General features: G+C 44.9%; 1 protein-coding gene across 4 annotated transcripts in view; it reads left to right on the top strand.

Moving 5' to 3' along the window:
• SKI (SKI proto-oncogene) overlaps positions 1-21,170 on the top strand; it is a 91,610-nt gene that overhangs the window by 12,165 nt on the left and 58,275 nt on the right. For 2 of the 4 annotated variants that reach the window (XM_065737925.1, XM_065737924.1), the window contains exon 2: positions 12,918-13,028. The exons of the other annotated variants lie outside the window; for them this stretch is intronic. In XM_065737925.1, the coding sequence (XP_065593997.1) occupies positions 12,918-13,028 (111 nt within the window). The remainder of the gene's footprint in view (positions 1-12,917; positions 13,029-21,170) is intronic. 4 annotated transcript variants of the gene reach the window in all.

The following is a 21,170-nucleotide window of genomic DNA, read 5'->3' as shown; positions in this document are numbered from 1 at the left end:
GCAAAAGAAGCAGAGGAGCTTCTTCAGAAGAGACCCTGAGTGCAGTGGTGAGCAGTGCAGCCTGCTGCTGTCTGGGGAAGGCTGTTTGGGCACCAGTTTGACTGCAGTGGAGTGGGTGGTGGAAGTCTCTGGTCAGAGGGTCTGCACGTGGCCAGAGCTCTTTCACTGTGCATGATACGTGGGTCGGATTGCATGGAGATGTTTCATGTGAAAGCGTACATCTGCTGCTGGGAGCTGAGCAGGACTTCTGAACACTCTGTGTTTAAATTCCACTTGTACAAACTTAGAAGGAAATGTAAAAATGAAGTTTCTAGGAATGTATCCAAGTTGCCCTCATTAACTGGACTAATTTATCAGTGCAGTTTTCTCTTGTTACAACTTGATTTGATTTCAGTTGATTCACACGAATCAAACTTCATTTCTTTCTTTGTGAGAGGGATGCTCGTTCACGTTCTCTGACAGAGCAGCTGGATCTCATCATGACAGATGTGAAAGCCCTTGCGTTTATGTTGCTGTATTTTTTGTGGAAGAGTTTTTTATTTCTTGAATTAAGCTCTTGTCCTTATTAGTCCCCCTTCAAACTCATTGATGTGCAGATGGTTCAGACGTCAGAAAGCAGCACCAGGCCTCAGGAAATAGGGAAATGTGGACACATTTCTGAAAAATGCCTAGTTTTTTCTTTTTTTCTAATTTCATTAAAAAAAATAGCAAAGTTTGGTTTGGATTATAATCCCAAAGTAAAAATCAGGTTGCTCCAAATTCACTCTGCTTCAGTATCCACGTAGGAGATCGCCTGAGCTGGCTTTCTGTGATGTTGGTTTTGGTGGGGGAGCTTTTTCCTTTGGCATTTCACAGACTGATTTTCTTCTCTGTGTTACAGTAGGAACAAAACTGAACTGCTACCTTGGAAAGCATTAAGTAACGTCGTGGCAGAGCAGACGTGAATTCAGTGAGCAGCTCCATTGCTCTCGCTGCTGCTCAGGACACATGCATAACTTTTGGTGAGGTGGAGGGGTTGGGGTTTTTGTTTTTATTTTTTTTCCCCCCTCCAAGCTCCTGTAGGCTTTTGCCCGAGTGCATCTTGGGATTTCCCTTTTGCTGAATGAGCTGCTTGTTCGAGTGGGAGGAAGTGAGGTCCCTTCTGGATTAGGAGGGGATGGGGGAGGAGGGCGGGGAGATGTCCTGTTTCATATGCAAAGTGTGCTGAACTGGGCAAAAAAACCCAACCAAAAACACATGAAAACCTATTTCACGAAGCCATCCATGACACAGACTGGCAGAGCAGTTACTGGCTTTGTTGGGGAGAAACCTTTTAAAAATGAGACAAAGGTGGAACTTTTTTTTAATACCAACTGAAGTAAATAAATAAATGCGTCTTTAGGGCAGGTAGCTGTGAGTGGAGCAGGCGATGAACCGACGTGATACCAGCCCCACTGCAGTCAGGAGTTTGCAGAGATGTGTTATGATGTACACTTTTCTAATGGCCACCATTCTTCAGTCTTTCACATCGGTATCAGCTGTGTCATTTGATTTCAGCTGCATTTCTCCTACTCAGCCTAATAAATGTTTAGCAAAAGAAAAAAGTAAAGTAGATGTTCCAGTTTTAACATAATGCTGCTTCAGTTGGGAGCAGTAAAGTCTGTGCAACAGATGGTGAGTCCAGGGTTGAAGCTATTCCTTTTTTTTTGCATCGGATGGGAAAGCTGCAGTAATGCAAGAAGTATGGAAGGCAGCAGTGTTCACTTGGACATCCTTGGAGCACAGCTTCTGGCAGACTGGTTTCATCCTCTGTGCTGTTGGTCATTTATTGCAACGCAGATGGCAGATAGCTGCATGTTTTCCTTGACTCCAGTTGATCTTGCAGTGATGAATACTGCTGTTAAAATAGCAACTGCTTGGAATTAGTTGTCATGTTCTGATGTTTTGGTTTTTGTTTTTAAATAAGTTGAAAATCTCAGTTGAAAACTTCTTTTCTTAAATTTGATACTGCTCTTTCTTATTACTCTTGGTTTATTTCTTAGCTGTCTTCCACACAAGGAAGGGCTTGTGTAATGCCCGAACCATTCCCATTCCTCACTGAATGATATGCAAATCTAGTCAATTAAGCAGGGGGGATTTAATTAGCAGTTTAAGTTCATGTGTGAAGTGTCTTGCTTTAATTACTTAACAGTTTTGTTGCAAATTTGCTAATTTTTTTTTCCTCAGAACTATCGAAACTGTGATTTTTCTTTTTTGGTAACGTTTTCAAATAGTGAGCATTGCCCAGCGAGTCTGACCTTTGTACTGCTGTGTGTGTGTGTCCCTTTATTTGTAAGGATCTTTTCAAAGCTGTGCAGAGAAAGCAAAGCCATGTTTATTGTTTCAGAACAGTACTTTAAAATAAAGTAAGGATTTTTGTGCTTATTAAGTAAATAAGTAATAAGTTTTTTGAAGTAAAAGGCTGGCTGCTTTTCCTGCTCTTCTGGCTGGGTGATAGCAGTGTCGTGGTATCTGCCAAACTGCCCAGGATAGTTGCAGTGTGTTGTATTAAATGGTTTCTTTTGTCCAGGCAGAATTTGAAACAAGTGACTTTTCTGCACCGCTGCAGAACATCAGCACGTTGCTGTGTCAGCGTGGCTGCAGTGATGGACGTGACCCAGCGTTAATACAGGTTACAGGATGGTGACAGTGCAGAACGAGGGCTGGTTTTCTTATCCCATCTTTTTATTTGAGATGTCTGAGCGTGTGAGAGGGACTGTTCATGCAGGTGGTACTCGCTGCCTTTCTGAATCTCATCAGGATGGTGTTGTCTTGTGGCTGTGTTTGGCTTCTTGAAATGTTGAGGTGATGGTGGCAATGAGAGGAAACAGAAGAAGCAAGATTGATTTCCATGACTTCCTCCCTTAATAACCCCAAATCACCTGTTAAAGCAGCTCGGACAGATGTGGATGTGTGCCCAAGCTTTCCTCTGGCAGTGCACAGCAGATGGCTGCGGTTCCTGGTGCACTGCAAATTTTGGTATAACTGGGTACAGATCTACCTGTTTTCAAATAGCATTTATCCCAGTGATAGCAGATACATCAAAGGTAAATCTGAATTGCAAAACAAAGTTTATCATCTGTTGTCAGCTTCCAAGCACTTGGCCTGTAGGTATTTCTCTCTTCCTCCCTCCCCACCTCCTCTCCCTAGGTGCCGTATACCAGGATGCCACTATAAATGCATGTATGCAACTAGGAATGGTAACTCAAGAAAGGTTTGCAGGGATTAGCCACGAAGCACCATGCTATAATGCAGCACTTGGTTTGGAACGTGCAGGTTTGGTACGGAGAGCTTCCCCTGAGCTCCCAGCTGTGTTAGTTTTGATGCTACCACTGTGTTACTGGATGTGTTGCACTTCACTTAAAAACTCAGAGGAAAATTTAGAGAAACGTCTGTGTTTAAAAGCATCTCTACGCAATGGTCAGGTGATAAGTGAAGGAGGTTAAGAGGCTAATGTTGTTATATGCAGATGTGCCATTATTAGCAGCCCTGAAGCTTGTTTCTTGGAGTAGCTGTAGTGTGCAGACAGTGATCCCATGGTGCACTGAGCCTGATGCCCATTATGGTCAACTGTGGCTTGTTTCTGTTCTTTGGAAAAGTCACAACAGGAGTATGCAGGAGGTCAAGGAAGGAGAGTGCTGCGTGGCAAGGTTTGCTAAATGAGCAAATTCTCAGGAGTACATCTGGTGCTGGGAGGCTCCCGCAGTCATTTCTTAGGATGATAGGTTGTACAGCTTCTGTGGCAGGAGTGTTTTTATTGCAGCTGGACTCTGCTGCTGTAGGACTGAACCACTGTGAACTCTGGTACACCAAAAGGCCGTTCTGTGGTGGACTGAAAGTGTCCATCTGTTTTGGTGTATAAGAGCACTGTGCTGACTGCAATTCCTTTTACTGCTCATTGGCTGCAGTCGTGGGTCAGTGCATGTGAGTGTGTGTACATGCACAGATGAGAGGCAAGGAAGGAACATGAACAACATTTGCACTTATAGTCTGTTGCACCACGACTTTAGGGGTACTTCCCAGTCATTTTTTTAAAGATTTCTTTGGTATCTGACTTAAACTTCGTAACCGTCCCCCAACACATGTAGAGATTTTGCTCATTTATCTTCCACAACAGTCCTTGGTTTCACTGCAGGGTTGATGACCGAGTAGTGGCAACTTCAGTTTAAAGCTTTTAGATTGGAAAATGGGGTTTTTACCAACCAAGGCTTTCAGAGGGACATGGATAAGAAACTGCTGCATTAGTTCTAGTGACTTCTTCTCACATCTCCGCATCTTGAATCGATTTTAAATAACTGAACAAATGCACAGATACTGTCTGTAGTAGTGGTGTTAAAATCACTTTAGTCAGCAGCCATCCAGACTGGGCAAAAGGCGTTTGATTGGAGGGCCCTGTTCAGAGACTCACTGTACTACTGTGTTAAGAAATTCACCCCATTAATAATTCTTTTTCTAAAAACAGGATAAACATTTCTAAAGTGCTCCATGTTTCACGCGTCTGCTTTTTATGAAACGCTTTTGTGAAACAAAGCCATGTTAGAAATACAGGAAAAACTTACACTTCTGACACGCAGGATTTCAGTATTTGCCACATCCCCCCCTCACTAATATCAATGGGGATCTCAGCACTGTAACATGAAGTGCTGCTTCCTTTCTGCTGGGAGCCACGCTCTGTTTTATGTAGTCTTGTTGTGGTCCTGTTCCTGATGGCAGTGTTAGTGGGCCAAGGAAGCAAAAGTTAACAGCAAACTGGACTCTCCTTTCCCGTTTGGTTTCCAAGCAGAAGCGGAGATGCTGTGATTTAGAAACTTCTCTGTACTTGTAAAACGAATCCAACTTCTCAATCTGTAACAATAAGTAGCACACAACTTTTAGGTGGGATACCTTAATTCCTTATTTCTTTCTGTGCTTTCTCAAGTTAGGTTCTGGAGACATTTCCTTCAAATTTATTATCATTATTATTAATCTTATTAAGAACCCGTGTTAGTGCTATTCTATTTTTAAGAGAATATCTTTCCTGTTTGGCCGGGGCAACCCTTTTGTTGAACCTCTTTTTGGACCGTGTTCCCATGTGCTGTGAAGGCGCTGACACATGACCTCGTTACACACAGAAAATCCTAAATGTCCTGCCCCTTGCCAAAGCTATCACAAAGCTACCCATCACCCCCTTTTCAGGATCCCAGATGGTAAATAGCAGCAGGAGGTGAAAGGGGAGCTTTGTCTCCATTCTGAGTCCTGTTTTAAGTATTCCGTGTCTGTCTGTTTCCCTCTGCTTTTCCCACTCTGCCCATAAATTAGCAAGCCAGCTTTTCTGACGAGGGAAGACAAAATGTCCATAAGCTGCAGTAACATCACCTACTCATGATAACGTTTTTGAACGTTCTTCGTTTTCGTTCTATCCGGTTGTGATCTCTTCATTTGGGTTGAGCTCCTGCCTGGCCTGCTTGCTAGAGCACTCATGGAAATGCTGCTTTTACGAGGGTCGGGCTGCAGTTTATAGCTTCTGTCCCAGCTTCTGAAAGGAGCACGTCCTCGCAGCAGCGTTACCTACACCCTGGGTGGCTGGGCTCTGGTGACTAAAAAAAAAAAAAGAAAAAAATCCTACAAAGATCTGCCTGTCCTATTGTTTTCATAAAGCCAGAGTTGTAAGGGAGGTGGCCGTCTGTGCTCGCTGGGATGCCCTGGAAGCAGCTGGCTTTATGAGCGTGGCGAGGGTCAGCAGTGAAAGGAGCAGAGACATGGTCAGGGGATAGCACAGCCCAGAGCAAATGGCCTGCAACTCTCTGAGACCGTTGTTGGAAGCTGGGCTTCACTCCTAGAATTCACTGGGCAGGGCACTGTCTCTGTGCCCTCTTCCCATGGAGCTCCCCTTGATGGCAATGATTTCCTCTCGTTTTGTGCAGGACAGCTGGCTTGGGCTTTTGTGCAGGTGGAAGGTTCTGTACACGAGCTGTGCTGGTGCTGGTTCTGGAGTAGTCTTAGCAGCATCTGTCTGTATTGAGGTGGTAACATGCAACTTGGTATTCATGCTGTTTTTTGGTGTGATAGGCGTGAGGGACATACAAAACTTCCTACATTAATAACCTCCCAAATCCAAGGCTGTGGGAGTGTTTCCTCTGAGAACAGGAAACTGACTTTCCTTTTTTTTTTTTTTTTGCTATACTATTTACCCTCACTTATCCTGTGTTGTCTGATGGCTTCTACTAAGCAATGCTGATTTATGCTAGCTGAGCATATGCCTTTGTTTGTTGGGGACAGGTTGTTTTGGTTCCATTAATTAAGGCACTGCACCCTCCTTAGCCCCATCTAATTCCAGTAACAACTGGCATTTGCCCGAGCCGAGGTCTGACAGCTCTGTGTGCGTGATGTTCGTCTTTCCTCTGACCTCAGTGCAGCTGGGAAATCAGAGCCTGGTGAAATGAAATGCTGAAAGTTTAATTAATTCTATGGATTCCCTGTTTTTTGGTGCATCTTTATTTTAAGCTGTTGAATATTAATGTGGAAAGGGGAGTAGGAGTGCAAGGTCTGTTTACTGTCTAGTACTTGAAAGTGGTTTTCTTTTTTCTTTTTTCTCTTTTCCAGTTGTTTCATTTTGTCACAAATGCAGTTCTATGATTCCCAGGTTCCTACCCAGTCTTAAGATGCCAAGTGAATGTCAGCAGGGAAGCTGATGGGAGGGATTTAAAGCTATAATGCAAGCATTGTGGCTCTGAAACATAAGAGTGACTCCACTTTGAACATGAATTAATAAACTCTGATATTTAAGTGTCGAGAAAGATTAAGCAGAAGAGAGGGAAGAGCTCCTATGTCTTTTGGCTCTGTTTTCTGGGTAAGAATGCTCTGTTTTCCACATTGCAAGTTAATTAGTGCGGTGTTTTTTTCCTCCTCTGGGATCTCCTGTATTTCTTCTGACCTGTAATTCTCTGTGTAGTCATCAAGTAGAATAGATCTGATGGGCTCAGTTCTGACACGTTGTGTTTTGACAGCACATTTTGTTCATACTGAGTCAATACTTTTGAAGCTGGATTGCTTGGTCACTTTAATTTGACATATACCTAGTTGCTGCCAAAACTCCTTTTGGCTTCTGCCCTAACACCAGCCTACTGTTCTGTCACCTTCTCTGACTGTCACTGGTGCTTTTATGGCTGCACAATGTGCAACAACTCACCAGGGAATCAATCTGCCTGAATCAGTCATTATATAAAGGAGAGTTACAAAAATTAACTGAACGAATGTGCTGTTGAGTGTACAGAGTAAGCAAGTCAAGGTGGGTTGGCTCCTTTGTTCACTGGCATCGCGTGTTGTTATTTGAGATTGCCAAAGCTATGAAAGTTTCAGATAAAATGATGGTTTATGTGTCAGGGCTTTATCCTGAAGTCTTGGCAATCCAGGGAACAGACTCATGACAGTGAGAGTGAGGATGAGATGGAATCGAGCAGTGCTACTTCAGCCCCAGCTTCTGTCGTTTGTTAAACCTTTGTGTAGTGGCTGTGGCTGCTAAAGGTGAGGTCAGTATCTTCTCTTTAACACCTTATTAGGCTGTTGCTCTAAACTGTGAGCTGGTGTGAATGCATTTTTCATTTTTTTTTAAAGGCTTTTGGTGGATGAAGCTCTAAAATGAATAGAAATAGTGTCTCCCTCTTCCTTTTGCCTCCTACTCGCCGCTCACACACAGTGAGCCCTGGGGTCTTTTCTTTCTGTGTGGTTGGCAGAACAGAGAAAGAGAGAGAGGGAGACTGTCTGGGCCCCTGGTGCTGTCATGAGAAGAATAGTTGTGCTGTTACCGCTAAATCTAAAGGGACAAGCTGGGGTATGTATGCTGCAGCAGCCAGCGGGCTGAATTAGTGGCATTTAGGCACTGCTAAGAGGCTAATTGAGTCACTGGTACTTGCTGATTAAACCAGCAAATTGAATAACGTATGGATGTGCGTGTTTGTGTTTGGGTCTATGCTCTATGAAAAAAGAACATTAGGTTTTCTTTAACCCTTTTGCTCAAGCTCCTTAGTAGCTTAAGGAGTGTCAAAGTAGCTAAATAAATATGAGGAGATCAGTCTTACTTCTTTCTTTTCACCCTGCAATATTAGATGGGAGGGCACTCCTGCAGCTCCTTTACTGGTTACTGAATTGTTACCGGTGAAAAAGTGCAGTGTTCAGTGAGCCTTTGGTTTACTATGGGGTAGTCAAATTTGTGAGCTGACAGAAGGGAAAGAACTGAGGCCATCCTCGAGGGATGTGGGTATGCCAGGTGAAGCCTCTGCTGGAATTTTGGTTGGCATCCATCTCAAACCACTCCACCTCCTCAGAACTGTGTCAGTAACACACAGCTGGTGGTTGCACGGCTGCTCCTGGATATCTCAGCAGCAGTGCATAAACAGCTCAGTTGTATATAATGGGGAGGATTATAGCACAGGTAAAGAAAATGTTTTTAACTGGGCTGTAAGGGGAATACATAAAGAATCTGCAAAGCTGAGCTAAATTTTAATATACCCTTGCGATGTATTTTGTAATGCGTCGTCGCTTCTGAAATCTGCCCACAGACTCAGGCCCAGCTCTGCTTTTGCTCACAGTGGTTGTTATAATGATTGTGGCTTGTTTAACTTCAGTAGAATTATTCCTAATTTACAGCACTATAACTGAAGAACAGAATTAGATTCTTGTGTTTTTCTTTGAAGTGTGTGGTGCTCTTAGGGAGGCTGTTGTGCTGAGGGCATATTGCTTTCAGTGATTCTTTTTAATTTTGCTTTTAGCTTTTAAGAAGAATGAGACACCTCTCAATCTAAACCAGAAGGACATGTATGAAAAAATAGTAAGACTCATAGAGGCGAATGGTGGGTTCAGAACCTTGTGAGTCATTGCAGGGAGATTGACAGTTTGGGAACATGAACGCGGAGGAGTGAGGATGGGATGCTCAGGGGCTGATGAGATAAGGGAATCTATAGAATGTCAGCAGAGGGGTCAGCAGCAGCGTGCATCTCATTCCAGAGTTAAACTCAGGCATTGGGAAATGGCATTCCTTGATGGCAAATACGATCTGACAGTTCTCAGCTAGCTAGTGTTCTCCTCCTCCTCCTCCTCCACCCTCCCTTCAGCCACATATCAGCGGATGCTTTGGAGATCATGTCTGTTCTTGCCTTCAAAGCAGCAACAAGAAAATATTTAAAGCCACAAGCACACCTTAGAGGTTCTGCAGGGTAAGCCAGGTTAGCAATCAAATTGTGTACTTGAAAAATTACGTCCTTATTTAGGCAGCTCAGTTTCCAGGGTGGTCAATCTGTTTTATCTCTTATTCAGAGATTACTGAGCTTTACTCTAATTTTAGCATGTAACTGTTGTCTTCTTTCCTGTTCTTTCTTCCTTTCTTTTCTCCTGTGCATGTGAAAGAATTTCTTTCTGTTCATGGGCAGGCCTGGACTGGATCTGCTCCTGGAATTAACTACATAGGAGTTCATTCATTCCTCCTCTCCAATTACTTGGTGTTTGCTAGGTATAATTTGCTCATGGGTGGTGGGGAAGGAACTGTCCTCCCCTTGTTATTACCAAGGTGCAAGGAGCTAATACTACTTTAGTGGGTAGGGCAGGAGACTGAGTCAAGAGAACTGTTTTATAGTCCCAGCTCTTGACACCATTTAGAGGGGTGACCTTGGGCAAGTTACTTCACTTCTCCGTGAAGCAGGAGCAAGTGTTTACCTCCCTGCCCAGCAGGGCTGTTGAGAGGATTTCTGTAGATTGTTTTACATACATACAGGATTATGTTATTATTGCTGAGTGTTGTTTTTTTATGAATATGTATGAAAGGTACTGGGACATTACCTCACCTTAGGCCTCACACTCAACTCGTTGCAAGCTTGTGGTTGCTGTGAATTTATGTAATGGAAGAGATGGAAGAGATTAGGAGCATTATCCTCAGAAGCTGCTGACATTCTCAGAAGAGAAAGTGGCAAACCCCATTTCTCCTTCTCTAAGTAGCTCTGCTCTTTTCCTGACTTTGTTGCCAGCATCTTGGGCACGGGGCCTGGAATGGCTCCCATCAAACTAAGCACGTATCATTGTTCTGTAGGCTCTTAGTGAGATCCTACAATACAGCTCTTCTTGCTGATGGAGAAAGGAAGAGATAATGAGAAAATACTGTGCTGCTGTTTCATTTATGAACCCTGAGCTTGTGGCAAGGGAACCGACCGCACTGTGGAGGTTGCACAAGTGCGGTCTCCAGGGTGTCACTGGCGGTGTCAGGGAAAGCTTCCTCTTTTAATCAGTCCTGTGGTGCAGCTGTGCTGCTTTGGATGGGTGGCCATAGCTGGGAAGCATCTAGTTAGGCAAGGAAAGGCCAGGAGGGTGTGAGCCTTGTCCCACTTCATCTTTTACGTGAAATGGGGAAAGGGCAGGAGCACTGCACAGGAGGGAGCGTCTTCCTTGTCAGAGACTGAAGAACATCTGACTGTAAGCCCGCCTTGTATGCTGTGCTTGCAAACTGTAGGACTCTGAGGCTCAAAGTGAGCTCAGGGTGACTCGGTACGGCCGTGAGCTCAGCCTCACCTGATGCCCCAGTATGCAGTACTGCTGCTGCCCAGGCAGGGTTGTCCAACCTACAGATGTTCTGAGAAGCCATGTGAAGATTGGGTGGTTTTCTTCGTGACGTTTTGTGGATGTTGCTCCTAATCTCTTCCAGTATTTCGCTCTTTAAGTCATCTTCTTTGTTTAAATAAATAAAAAGGCCTCTATCAGACTGTTACAGAACTTCGTGTTTGGGTTGCAGGTGTTGAAAAGTAGACACATGTGAGTACTAAGTGCTTTATAATAAACGTTCCAGCCTTCTAGTTTGTAGGTCTTCTTAGGTGACTTGAGTCAATTGTACGATGACAGCTATCAAATAGCATCTTCTGTCCCAGTTGCCTAATGACAGCTATCAAATAGCATCTTCTGTCCCTGCCTGGAGCCAGCAAGCTTAGATTTTAGTCCATTGAGTTGGCGAGGCAGGTCCGGGTCAGACAGAAACCTGTCGAAAGCTATGCTTTAAATAAATACCTGTGCCTCTTTCTCCTATTCTGCCATCCTTTAGTTTGTGCTTTTGGGCAAGGTGTTAACAGTAATTTCTAAAATCTCACCCTATTTTCTACACTCACTGTGAGCATAATGAAATAAAAAGTGAGCCTGTGACATGAAGAAACAAAGCAGTGTGAGATGGGTTAAGCACCGGAGGCAAAAGTTGCTGCCAGAATCCAGCAAACTTCATTTTGGGGTTCAGGAGAGTTCTGTTGTTTGCTTGTGGCTCCGTGCACGCTCCTTTACCCCTGATGCAGCTGTAATCCAATCTGGTGGCTGCAGTGGGGTGACCTGTGGCACATCGTGGCACAGCCACTGGGGATTGCTCGAAGGAGAAGCGCATCGGGGTTAGCCTGCTCCTTTGCCTGCCTTGACCCTCACTGTCTTTTTCCTTACTCATTCTCTGCTTTGTATTGCGAGGATGGAGTTGCATAAAGACTTTGCAAATTATTCATTTGAAAATGACATCATCAGGAGGGCTGCAGGTTGGGGATGTGTGTAAATCAGAACTTTCTACAATCATCTAAAAGTTTCACACAAGGCAAACGCTGCGTTTCCTTGTTTTAAACACAAGTGCACTGATTAGCACTTCCTCTCTGCGTTTGTGGCTGACTTTTCACGTTGTCATATTCGTACTTACAGTGAGATATGCGTGTCACTTAGCACCTGATTCTCCTATGCAAAGGTCTTGTCACACAGCTTTCATCAAATGCATCTTTTAGTGAAGTGGGTGCATTGCAGTGTGCCCGTAGCCATCTCATGGCACTTGTCTGTGACCTTTCTGCTGGAGTGACAAAGGGAGTTCTGTGCCACGCGAAGCAGTTTGTGCATTGTTCACTTGGAGTAACGTTGCCTTGAAATCACTGCTCCTGAGAGTACCTGGGAAGATCTTATCTTGGTTTGATGTTGGAATTCTTACGTTTGAAAACAAGAGGGGAATTTGAGCGTGGGGAATTATTGTATATTAAATGTGTTTTCTTAATTTATAAAGCATTTGAATAAACCCTGGCATGAATGTGCTGTAAAAGGGGCAAGGCTGTGGCAATAAAAAATGCATTTTGTAAATTTCTGCACTGTGAAAGGGCTACTTCTAATGGAACTGAATTGCTTAGTTGATATAGCTCTTGCTGGAGAAAATTAGAAAGGCTTCATTCCTGTCATAATGAAATTGGGTCATTGTCTTTTTTAACTGGGTCATAGGAGTTTCCAGCATGGGAGGCCTCTTGCCATGTTTGATGAGGGTGAGGTATGGGAGCAGCCTGCTCTGTTAACCCTTGCAGCAAGGCTCAGCTCAGCTCTGTGTGTTCCAGGCACCGTGCTGCAGGCTGGGGCTGTCCCTGGTGCCCATCCAACCTGGGATGCAGGCACTGAGGGCAGCAGCAGCAGCAGAGCCCTCGAGCCTCCCACATCACCCCTGTGGCTTGGCTTCTGCTGTGGCCCAGAGATCCTCCTGTCCTTTACTGAACGGAAGGAAAAAAGCAGATATATAGAGCTAACTTCAGTGCTGTGGGGTCTATATTCACTTACCAATTCCAACAAATCATGCTTGAAGAGCATTTTGTTGCTATAGCAGTGTGTGAGAGGTGGCTCCCACCCTCACACCGCCACCACTCTGGGCTAGGAAGGCTTTCAGAGAGACTGAGCTGACCTCCTCGCATCTGGGAGAGAAAGAGTCTTCCCTGTCTGCGCTATGTGAAAAGCAGCAGTGTCTGAAAACCAAAACAAAAAGCCCCACAGCACAACAACTGGCCTCCTTCCACGAGCCAACCCTATTTCCAGCCTGTCCGCCACGGTACCGGGGGCACGGGCTGTTATTGAGAGGCTGCTCTTGTACATAAAGCCTTGTGATTTCTGTTTAGAACCGTGAGTCTCCTAGAGTTCAGCTCCGCCGGAACAAAATGTTCAAGACAATGCTGTGGGATCCAGCTGGAGGTTCAGCGGTACTGCAGCGTCAGCCAGATGGAAATGAGGTGCAGAGGGTTGCAGGGGTGGGTGTGGGGAGTTCCTTCTCTTTAAAGGGAAAGGAAAACAATAGTGATTCCGAAATACATGCATTCATGTGTATCTATAGTGTTAAATGCTAACTATGGCAGGCATGTTCACATTCAGCTCGGTGCCAGTAAGATGTCAGTAGTGCTTTGTGTGTGGTTGTTACAGTAAATAGGGCAGAGACTGCTCTCAGTGAAAAGCCCGTGTAACTCTGCTGATTTTGGATGTACACTGACATAACTAGAGCATAATTCGCTCATTGCCTGTGATTTTCAAATGACCCTAGTGAGTTTGTGTTTATGGCTGGACATGCCTTGCATTGCCCTGGTTTTCTGGAAGTGCCAAACTCATGCATTCCAAAATTACCGATATTCAGAGGTACAGATGACTTTTTTTTCCAAATCTTCAGGCTTTAGCAGTGATTGCCCACGTTTTGTCCTCTGTCTTCTTTTATTTCTGCTGATGGGAATGGGCACGCTTATGGAGGGCTGAGGTCTATCCAGGTTTTCTTTCTATGCAATTGCTCTGTTTCGTGGAATGGCTGTAGTGATGTAATGCATCATCAGTTCAAGTAAGGTGGTGAGATGAAGCTTCCAACTCCCATTTGTGCATGTTGATACAGTTGAAATTTTAGATATCTTTTGGCAAAGCAAAATTTGATATGAGAAAAGTAATATGCCATAGAACCTTTGCTGAAAAAACTGCTCCATTTAATCTCTGGAAATTGTAAACTCATACCACGGAGCCTCTGTAGGCTTGTGACCATGGAGAAACAGGGAGAGTATGTGTGGTGATTTCTGTAGCTGAGTAGTGGTGCTGTCCAGAGGCACTGAAATGAAAACGGGGGGAAGAAGGGAGGGAGCAAAAAGGCCACTTTGAGAAATGTCCCAGAAGTTGTTCATGTTGTTTGTGTCTCTTTTTTTTCTATTAGTTTTCCATTTGAACAAGCAAAAGCAGAACTACCTGAACGTGCATTCAGAGAGCTAGTTCTGCTTTTGCAGAACTTTTTCTCCTCCCATTCTTTTATATTTTGCTCTTTCCTCTACAAAACGAGTGGTCAGCAGGTTCTAGTGAAACCTACTTTAAAAGACTGAAATACTTTTTAGTCCATTCCTGTAAGCATTCTGGGTTCAGCACTAACTTCTACAACATTTCCAGAGAAGCTCTGATCTCCTGCATCGTGTGTCAGGAGCATCAGCTGAATTCATCATGCAGCGAGTTGTGCACTGGTGCAGCAGCACTCATTCCTCCAAGGAACATCCTTAGGGAAAGAAAACTTCCTGTAAGGAAAGGAAAACCTTTTATTGTAAGGAGAATGAGGAGAGGAAGCACAGTGGTATTCCACACAGTGACCTTTGTAAGGAGGAGGTCTCTCTGCTGGAATGTTTGTAGATGGTTCTCCAAGGAAGTGAAGACTTAAAGTATCAGAGTTGGCTGTGGTCATGTGTTGGATGCTGAACTGTTAATTAAATTACAGCACAGATCCCTGACCAAAGCTTTCAGAAGTCTTTAGCGCTCTTTCATCTGTGCCCTCATATCTTCTGGGAGCAGCTTGCAATTCAAGTCAGATACTGATGGATGTTTAAGGCTGTCAAGCAATGCGGTATCAGTAGTAGTGTAAAAACAGACAACTACAATTTACTGGTGGCTGGTCAGGGCTGGGAAAGCCCGTGCCCCTCCTTTAAAAGTCCCTCTTTTAGAGCTCTCCCAAACATGAGGTTCCCAGACTCATTCACTACTCATCCAGAGAATGAACGTCTCCTTTCTTCTCCTGTGTGTTCCCATGGCCTGTGTGATCATAAGTTGCATTGCTGTGCTCTGTTTTCCACAGCCCGTGGCTTCCAGGCTTTTGTGTGGCTTCTTCAGAATTTCACAAGTACATCACAAGATGCTATTTTGGGTGGCTCTAAGAGCACTCAGATCTTCAGAACGCCCTTTGCCACGTTCCATTAGGACCGCGAGGTACCCAGAAAACAAACCAAGCTCTGGCTAACTCTTAGTCCAGCATGTTCAGTTCTATGCAGATGTGATCAGAAGGTGCTGCTTCATCTTTTTGCAGCGTTTATCTTGAGCTGACGCACATCTTCTAGAGAGATGGCTCATTCACCCCAACTTGGGAGTGTATGTTTAATCAGCCACAAAACCTGAGTGTATAGCTCAGTCCAGCAGACATTTCTTAAGTGCTGTGCTAAATTAGGCATAGGAGACGGGCCAGGCAGGAATAAACATGCTATAGGTGGTGTTTTCTGTCTAGGGGCTTCCCAGTGAGCCCGAGTGAGGGCACTTCTGACATGTCTGAATGCCCAGCAGGCTGTGCTTCGTTGCGTATCACTTCCTACATCTCAGGTTCAGCAGAGGCTGTACTTCATTTCTCTGTGAAATGTCCCTTCTTGTGCTTGTGGTGGCACTTCTCCATGCAGGCAGGGTGGCTGGCAGACTGTTGGTTCAGGGAGGGACTGTTGTGCCGGGGTGCAGGAGTACCTGTCTGCGAGCAGCTGCACCCAACCTGCTGCCGGAGCTTCCCGTTCTGTCGTGCTGCATTCCCATCAGCTCCCACTCCTGCACAAAGCTTATGCAACTGTCTCTGAGGCAGAACAGGGGTCACTTCAGGCGGCTGTTTTGATCTGGTGGTGCCTCCTCTCCTCTCTAATGCTGTCTGGAAGGATTTGTTAGATTCTTTTTTCGAAAGAAGGGGCCAGGCACGCAGCGCACACATCATGCTGCCGCGCTGGGATTTAAGGGCAAATGGAAGCCAGGGCTTGACAGGAGGCTGATTAGGAATACAATCCTTTCACAGTGCTTCGCTTTTGCATCTAAAGAGACTTCTGTGTGCTCAGCATTTAGATTTGCTGCCCCAGTGACATCACACGCTGTCAGTACTGCGGCTCCAACAGTACCACCAGCAGTGCTCTGCCTTTCCTGCTTAGCTTGCCTGAGCCTATTGGAATCATTTACATATGTTAAACAGCCATTGTGTGACCCTGTGACAAAGAGCTTTATTTTATCTGCCTCGCAGAGGAGTAAACTGAGATAGGGAACGACCTGGTGGCTTGTCTGTGCCCACACAAGATGTTATCCGGGGGGATCTGCAGTGAGAACCCCAGCACCCAGGCTGTGCTGTGCTCTGGGAGCACGCTCAGCTCTTCCCCTGGCACACAGCCTGGGAGCAGGGAGTCCTCACCTCTTGCCTCGAGTTCTGACCTCTCTATTGTGGCTGCAGACTTGCAAATAAAAGCTGGGTGTCATGACCACCAGCCTCTCAGTTTGAGGCAGCAAACTGCAGCGTGAGTGCCCAGAGGGAATGGTGAGTCGATGAGGATGTTGATCTGCCAGCTTCCAGTGACCTGGCGCAGCCTGAAATCAACCGAGGGGAGACCTGGGAGCTGGTCTGTGGCTCATTGCCCTCCCTAGATACTGCCAGAACTGTTTTGGTTGCTTTGATCAGTACAGAGCTAGTTAAGGACGGATATTCTCTCTTTTTGCCTCTCCTCACTCTTCAGTTTTCAGCTTTGGAATACTCACCAGGAGAATATCCAAACAAAAAGCTTCCCAAAATCACTCTAAATCATCATTATAGGAAATGTTTCCTGAATACTGCTGAACTTAACAACAACCTCACTCTGCTTCCATATCAGACAACTGTCACGTGCTTTTATGTGTTCTTGGCATGTCTGGGAGTCAGATGTGGTCAAAGCAAGCATGCTGGTGATACTGTGGGGTCTTGTCACCTGTGTGGAATGCCCCACATGAGTCACAGGGAAAGTGATAGTTGTTAGAAAGAGTACATAATTAGATGGAGATCTCATAGGGTATGACCCCTGCCTGCATGGATTTGGCAGTCAGCTCGACAGCGGTTGTCTCTGGGGTCAGAAAGAGAAGGTGAGAGAAAGCTTTTCTCTTAAACTGTATTTCCAGTGCTTTTGGGATGATTCTGTGCTGGAGACAACATCGCTCTCAATTCATCTTTATGTGTCAGTGCTGGCATTTTTGATAACTGATTTTTGATAACTGATCCCAATTAACAAGGATGTAAAGGAAGCTTTGTATCTGAGACTTCTTGTCTGCTGGGATGCAGATTTTTCCTTGGAAGGCTGCTGGGACTGGTCAAAAGCGTATGTAATTTGAGGTTATCTGTGTACAGCATCAGAACTGTTAAACTGACATGTGATGTCAACTGGAGTTCTAAGTCGTTATTATTTCCTTAACAGCTCACATTATTGATGTAACTCAGGGATACGTAGGCCTAGTTAGGAATAGCTCACTCTAAGACCAGCTTTGTTCCACATGCTCCTTGGGGTGCTTTTGCCCTGAATGACAAGCAGCTGTAGCCAGATAGTATTTCCCAGAATTTCATGAACCAAAAAAAAATTATGAAAGCTTTATATGTGACTCGTTCATCTTAAGCAGTGTACAGCTCTGGCTTTGCATGAAGCAATCACTTCTTTCCCCTCTGTGGCACCTTTGATGTGCTGCCTCTTGAGCCTGCCTTCGTTTTCCTAGATAAGTGCCTGATTTGTGTACTGCTTTGGTGGTGGTTTGTTTGTTTGTTTTTCTTTTACTCGTTTGAGTGGCTGCATATGGACTCTGGAAATGCTGTGCTGTCTTGACAGGTGAGAGAGCAAATGTAGCATTCGGAATTCCTCCTTCCAGCACTGCAGCAGGCAGCTGGATTGGGAGCATCCTGAGTGGAGCTCTGAGTCAGCAGCAGAGGAAAAAGAGACCTTAAAGAAAATCTGTATGCCAACCTTGGCCTGGTGAGATCTTGGGAAGACTTATTGCTGCCCTTTGTACATGCAGAGCGATTGAGCGGGATCCTGTTTGGTAACATGGAATCTTTTCTAGAAGTAGAAAACCCAGAAACCAAACCTCAGTGTAGGAGAAGAAAGATAAAAGTTTGGATGGCTATCAAAATGTTCTGAGCTGCACTCAGAGCAGAGTTACTTGGAAATGTAAATTACAGGGGACAATTAAATAGCACTAGATTGACAGATCATAATGTTCTTTCCCATATACTGTATTTATTTGTAAAACGGAGGCTGTGTTTAGCTCTGCCTTTCCCCCAAATTTTATTTCAGCTTTGCCTGGGAAAAGTACATGGCATTGCATGTTATGAGGGCTTTCAACATAAATGTTCTTTGCAAACTAGAACTGAATGAGTGGCTCTTATGGTGTGTTCCTTTAATAGAGAAGACGGCGAAGGAACAGCTTCACTGTTGAACTGACCCTCTTCATTTTAGCAAGAGTTGAGCGTAAATAAACCCAATGTCTTGCTTTCTAGGAAGCCTTAAATTCATGTTCCTTTCCTCGAGTTCAGGGGGGACTAATTTGACTGGGCAGTGTTCTTTCTAATCTGGACTGGGTTCTGGATGACCTGGTACTTTGTTGAAGAAAAATTAGGGATGCATGTGTAAATTCCTCCCCCCTTTTTAAGACATCGATCCATTTGGTTCAGGCACTGCTATGAAGAGTATCCACATTCCACGTGCCCCTCTCTCAGAACGTTTCCCAGCACACTGTTAATTAATAAAAGACACTCGTGTGGTTTTCTCTTTTTTCCTCTTGGTGTTAACTTATTTATAAGCAGAGTGCATGTTAACTCTGTAAATAACTTCCTGCATTTTTATAAGTATTTTCTGGTTTCTGACTTTTTGGCACTATTGGAAGAATTCATGTGGTCTTTGTTTAGTGCTGGGATGTAAGCTACATGCATGCAGTAAGAGGGATGTTCCAGCCCTTCTGCTGACCAGATGCTAGGTAAAACAAAACAAAATCCTACATGAAAAAACAAGAACTGCAGAAAATAGGCGTCCTAAGAATTTACTTTTCAGTTCTGTGTAGATTTTACAGCAAATAGTGAGAGAGCTCAGAACGGTCAATATCACAAATCCTTTGTCATATAAATTAATAAAGAAAACTCCGTTATGGAAATAGAATCAGGAACCTTTCCATTCTCTGGAAGCAGGAAAAGGGGCACTGCAAAGATGAAGCTGGATTTCCCAAAAAATTCAAGACTAATTTTAAGGCCAACAGATTTTCCCTTCCAGAACAGTGTCTGCCTCCAGACGAGGAGATTAGCAGGACTCCCACGGGAACCATTGGGAGATAGGTCCTCATGTCCCCTGGTCGTGGTCATTACTGAATATTGGACTACACAGATCATTGAACTGATTTATTTTAGGGACTCCTTCATGAGTTACTGGCCATTTAAATTCTGTTCTGTAAAATGTTCAGAAATATGTTTGAAGCTGCCTTTGACATACTGTGTATGTTTGTTTTGGGGGAGAGATTTATTGTTATTTGTAAAAGGCTCTGATGTTTTGTGTGTTATCTTGAAGATGCCTGCTACCATCTGGGCTTGTTATTTAGCAGGGGTAGGATCAGGGCACAAGGGAAATAGAAGTAGTGTGCATTGCATGGCCTTCTGTGGTCTTCTGTGACAGTGTGTTGGGTGGAGAATGGTATCAGGGCAGGATGAAGGCATACAAGAAAACTAAGACTTAACTGATGAGTCTGAATAAAAGTGGCTAAGAAATTTTACCTGAACTGAGCGTGGGTGCTTGTTTGGCTGTGTGATTGTGTGGCTTACTGCCACGGGTGAATCAGCGCTGCTGCATTATGGCTGTGGGCCCCGCTGCCCTGAGCAGGGAGCACATGAGAGCAGAATCCAGCCCTGATTAAATACGGATAGAAAAATTAAAGGTACCTTCTGAGCTCCTGCATGAGCATTTCCTAGTAAAGTTCACAAAAGTTAAAGAGGTGTGTGATTGAGAGAAGAGCAGAGTTGTGGCTTTCTCTGGTTCTGAAAGGCTGAATTCTTTTTGTTTTCTTCCTTTCTCCTCCTTCCCTGCTCATTAAAAAGGCGCTATTTGTGGTCATTAGGAGGCACCCAGAGCAATTAGATCTAACTGACCTTCGTGATAGCTATTCAAGACAGAAGCTAAAACAGGATTGTATTGTAAACAACAACAGAAAGGGGGGCACACTAAACTTTATGGCGTGTTGGTATGTTGGGGGGAAATTAGAGGATTATGTGGTCAGCATCCCTGTAAATCTTGTTTATCACTGATGTGGGGGAGGACACCATATCTGAGGGGAATCCTCGGACAGGGAGGTTGTGAACTCTGTGGCTTTATCGGGTAAAATGGCAGAGGGAGGAATGGAAGGAAAAGGGAACGAAGTAAGAGAGTTAGGCCAAACTGCTCCGCTTTCAGAGTGAACTGCCATGGGAAAGGACCCAGCAAGTTCTGGCAGATCAAGATGTAGGGGTGGCACTACGCTGCTGCTCTGTGGCAGCATCCCTGCCTCACTGAGCACACGGCCTGGGGCAGTGGGAGAAGCTGCTCTCCTGGCCTCCTCCTAAAGCAGCTTGTATACTTTTGGTACATGATGAGTCTTACAAATAGCTAACCTGCTCCTAAAGCTGGGTGTGAATGCCTTGCACAATTGAAGCCACAGTGATACAAATGGGATCAGCTTTGAGGTTGGAAGGGCTCAGCATCTTCCTGGGGTGGGATGGGCAGAGCAGGGCTCGGCCCCTCGGTTTTATGTGGGGTCAGGCAGTCAGCGGGGTGGGAGGAAGGTTCGCAGGCAGTGAGCCCACCATCTGGCAATCATAAAACAAGTCATCAACGTTTTTTGGAGGAGGATGGTGAGGAAACAAGCTGCAGACGATTGTCATGAGCTCGGGGCCCTAACACAGACACCTTTATGGCTGCTCTCTGTTCTGGTTGGGTGTCTGTACTAAGGGTCAAAAGTTCAGGCTGTTCCCCCTGCATCTTTCTTCCCTCCAAAAGGTGGGATCTGGGCATTATGGGGAGCTGTGCCACGATGGCAGTCCTGGGCAGTGCCAGCCCTGTTGGTGCCCCGTGCTGCCTGTGTTCAGGGTAGGCTGGCTAATGCAGCCTCGGATGGGGAGCAGAGAAACTGAACAAAGCTTCACCATGTGAGATGCTGCAGTGAGACGGAGCAGCCAGGCTGCCTCCCAAACAGTGAACTGGCAAGTGCACGCTGCTCAGTTACCTTTTTTATTTTTTTTTCTGAACACCATTAGTAGCTTATAAAAGTTGTTATGCCACTGCACCAGACTTTGGAGGGAAGCAACCAGATGAAGATTTCAGAAACTG

Source organism: Cyrtonyx montezumae, unplaced genomic scaffold (assembly GCF_038088225.1).
Source record: "Cyrtonyx montezumae isolate F1298 unplaced genomic scaffold, pur_monq_1.0 scaffold_21, whole genome shotgun sequence".
Classification (NCBI taxonomy): domain Eukaryota; kingdom Metazoa; phylum Chordata; class Aves; order Galliformes; family Odontophoridae; genus Cyrtonyx; species Cyrtonyx montezumae.
Note: the sequence above shows the minus strand (reverse complement) of the source record. Positions and strands in the feature narration are given on the sequence as shown.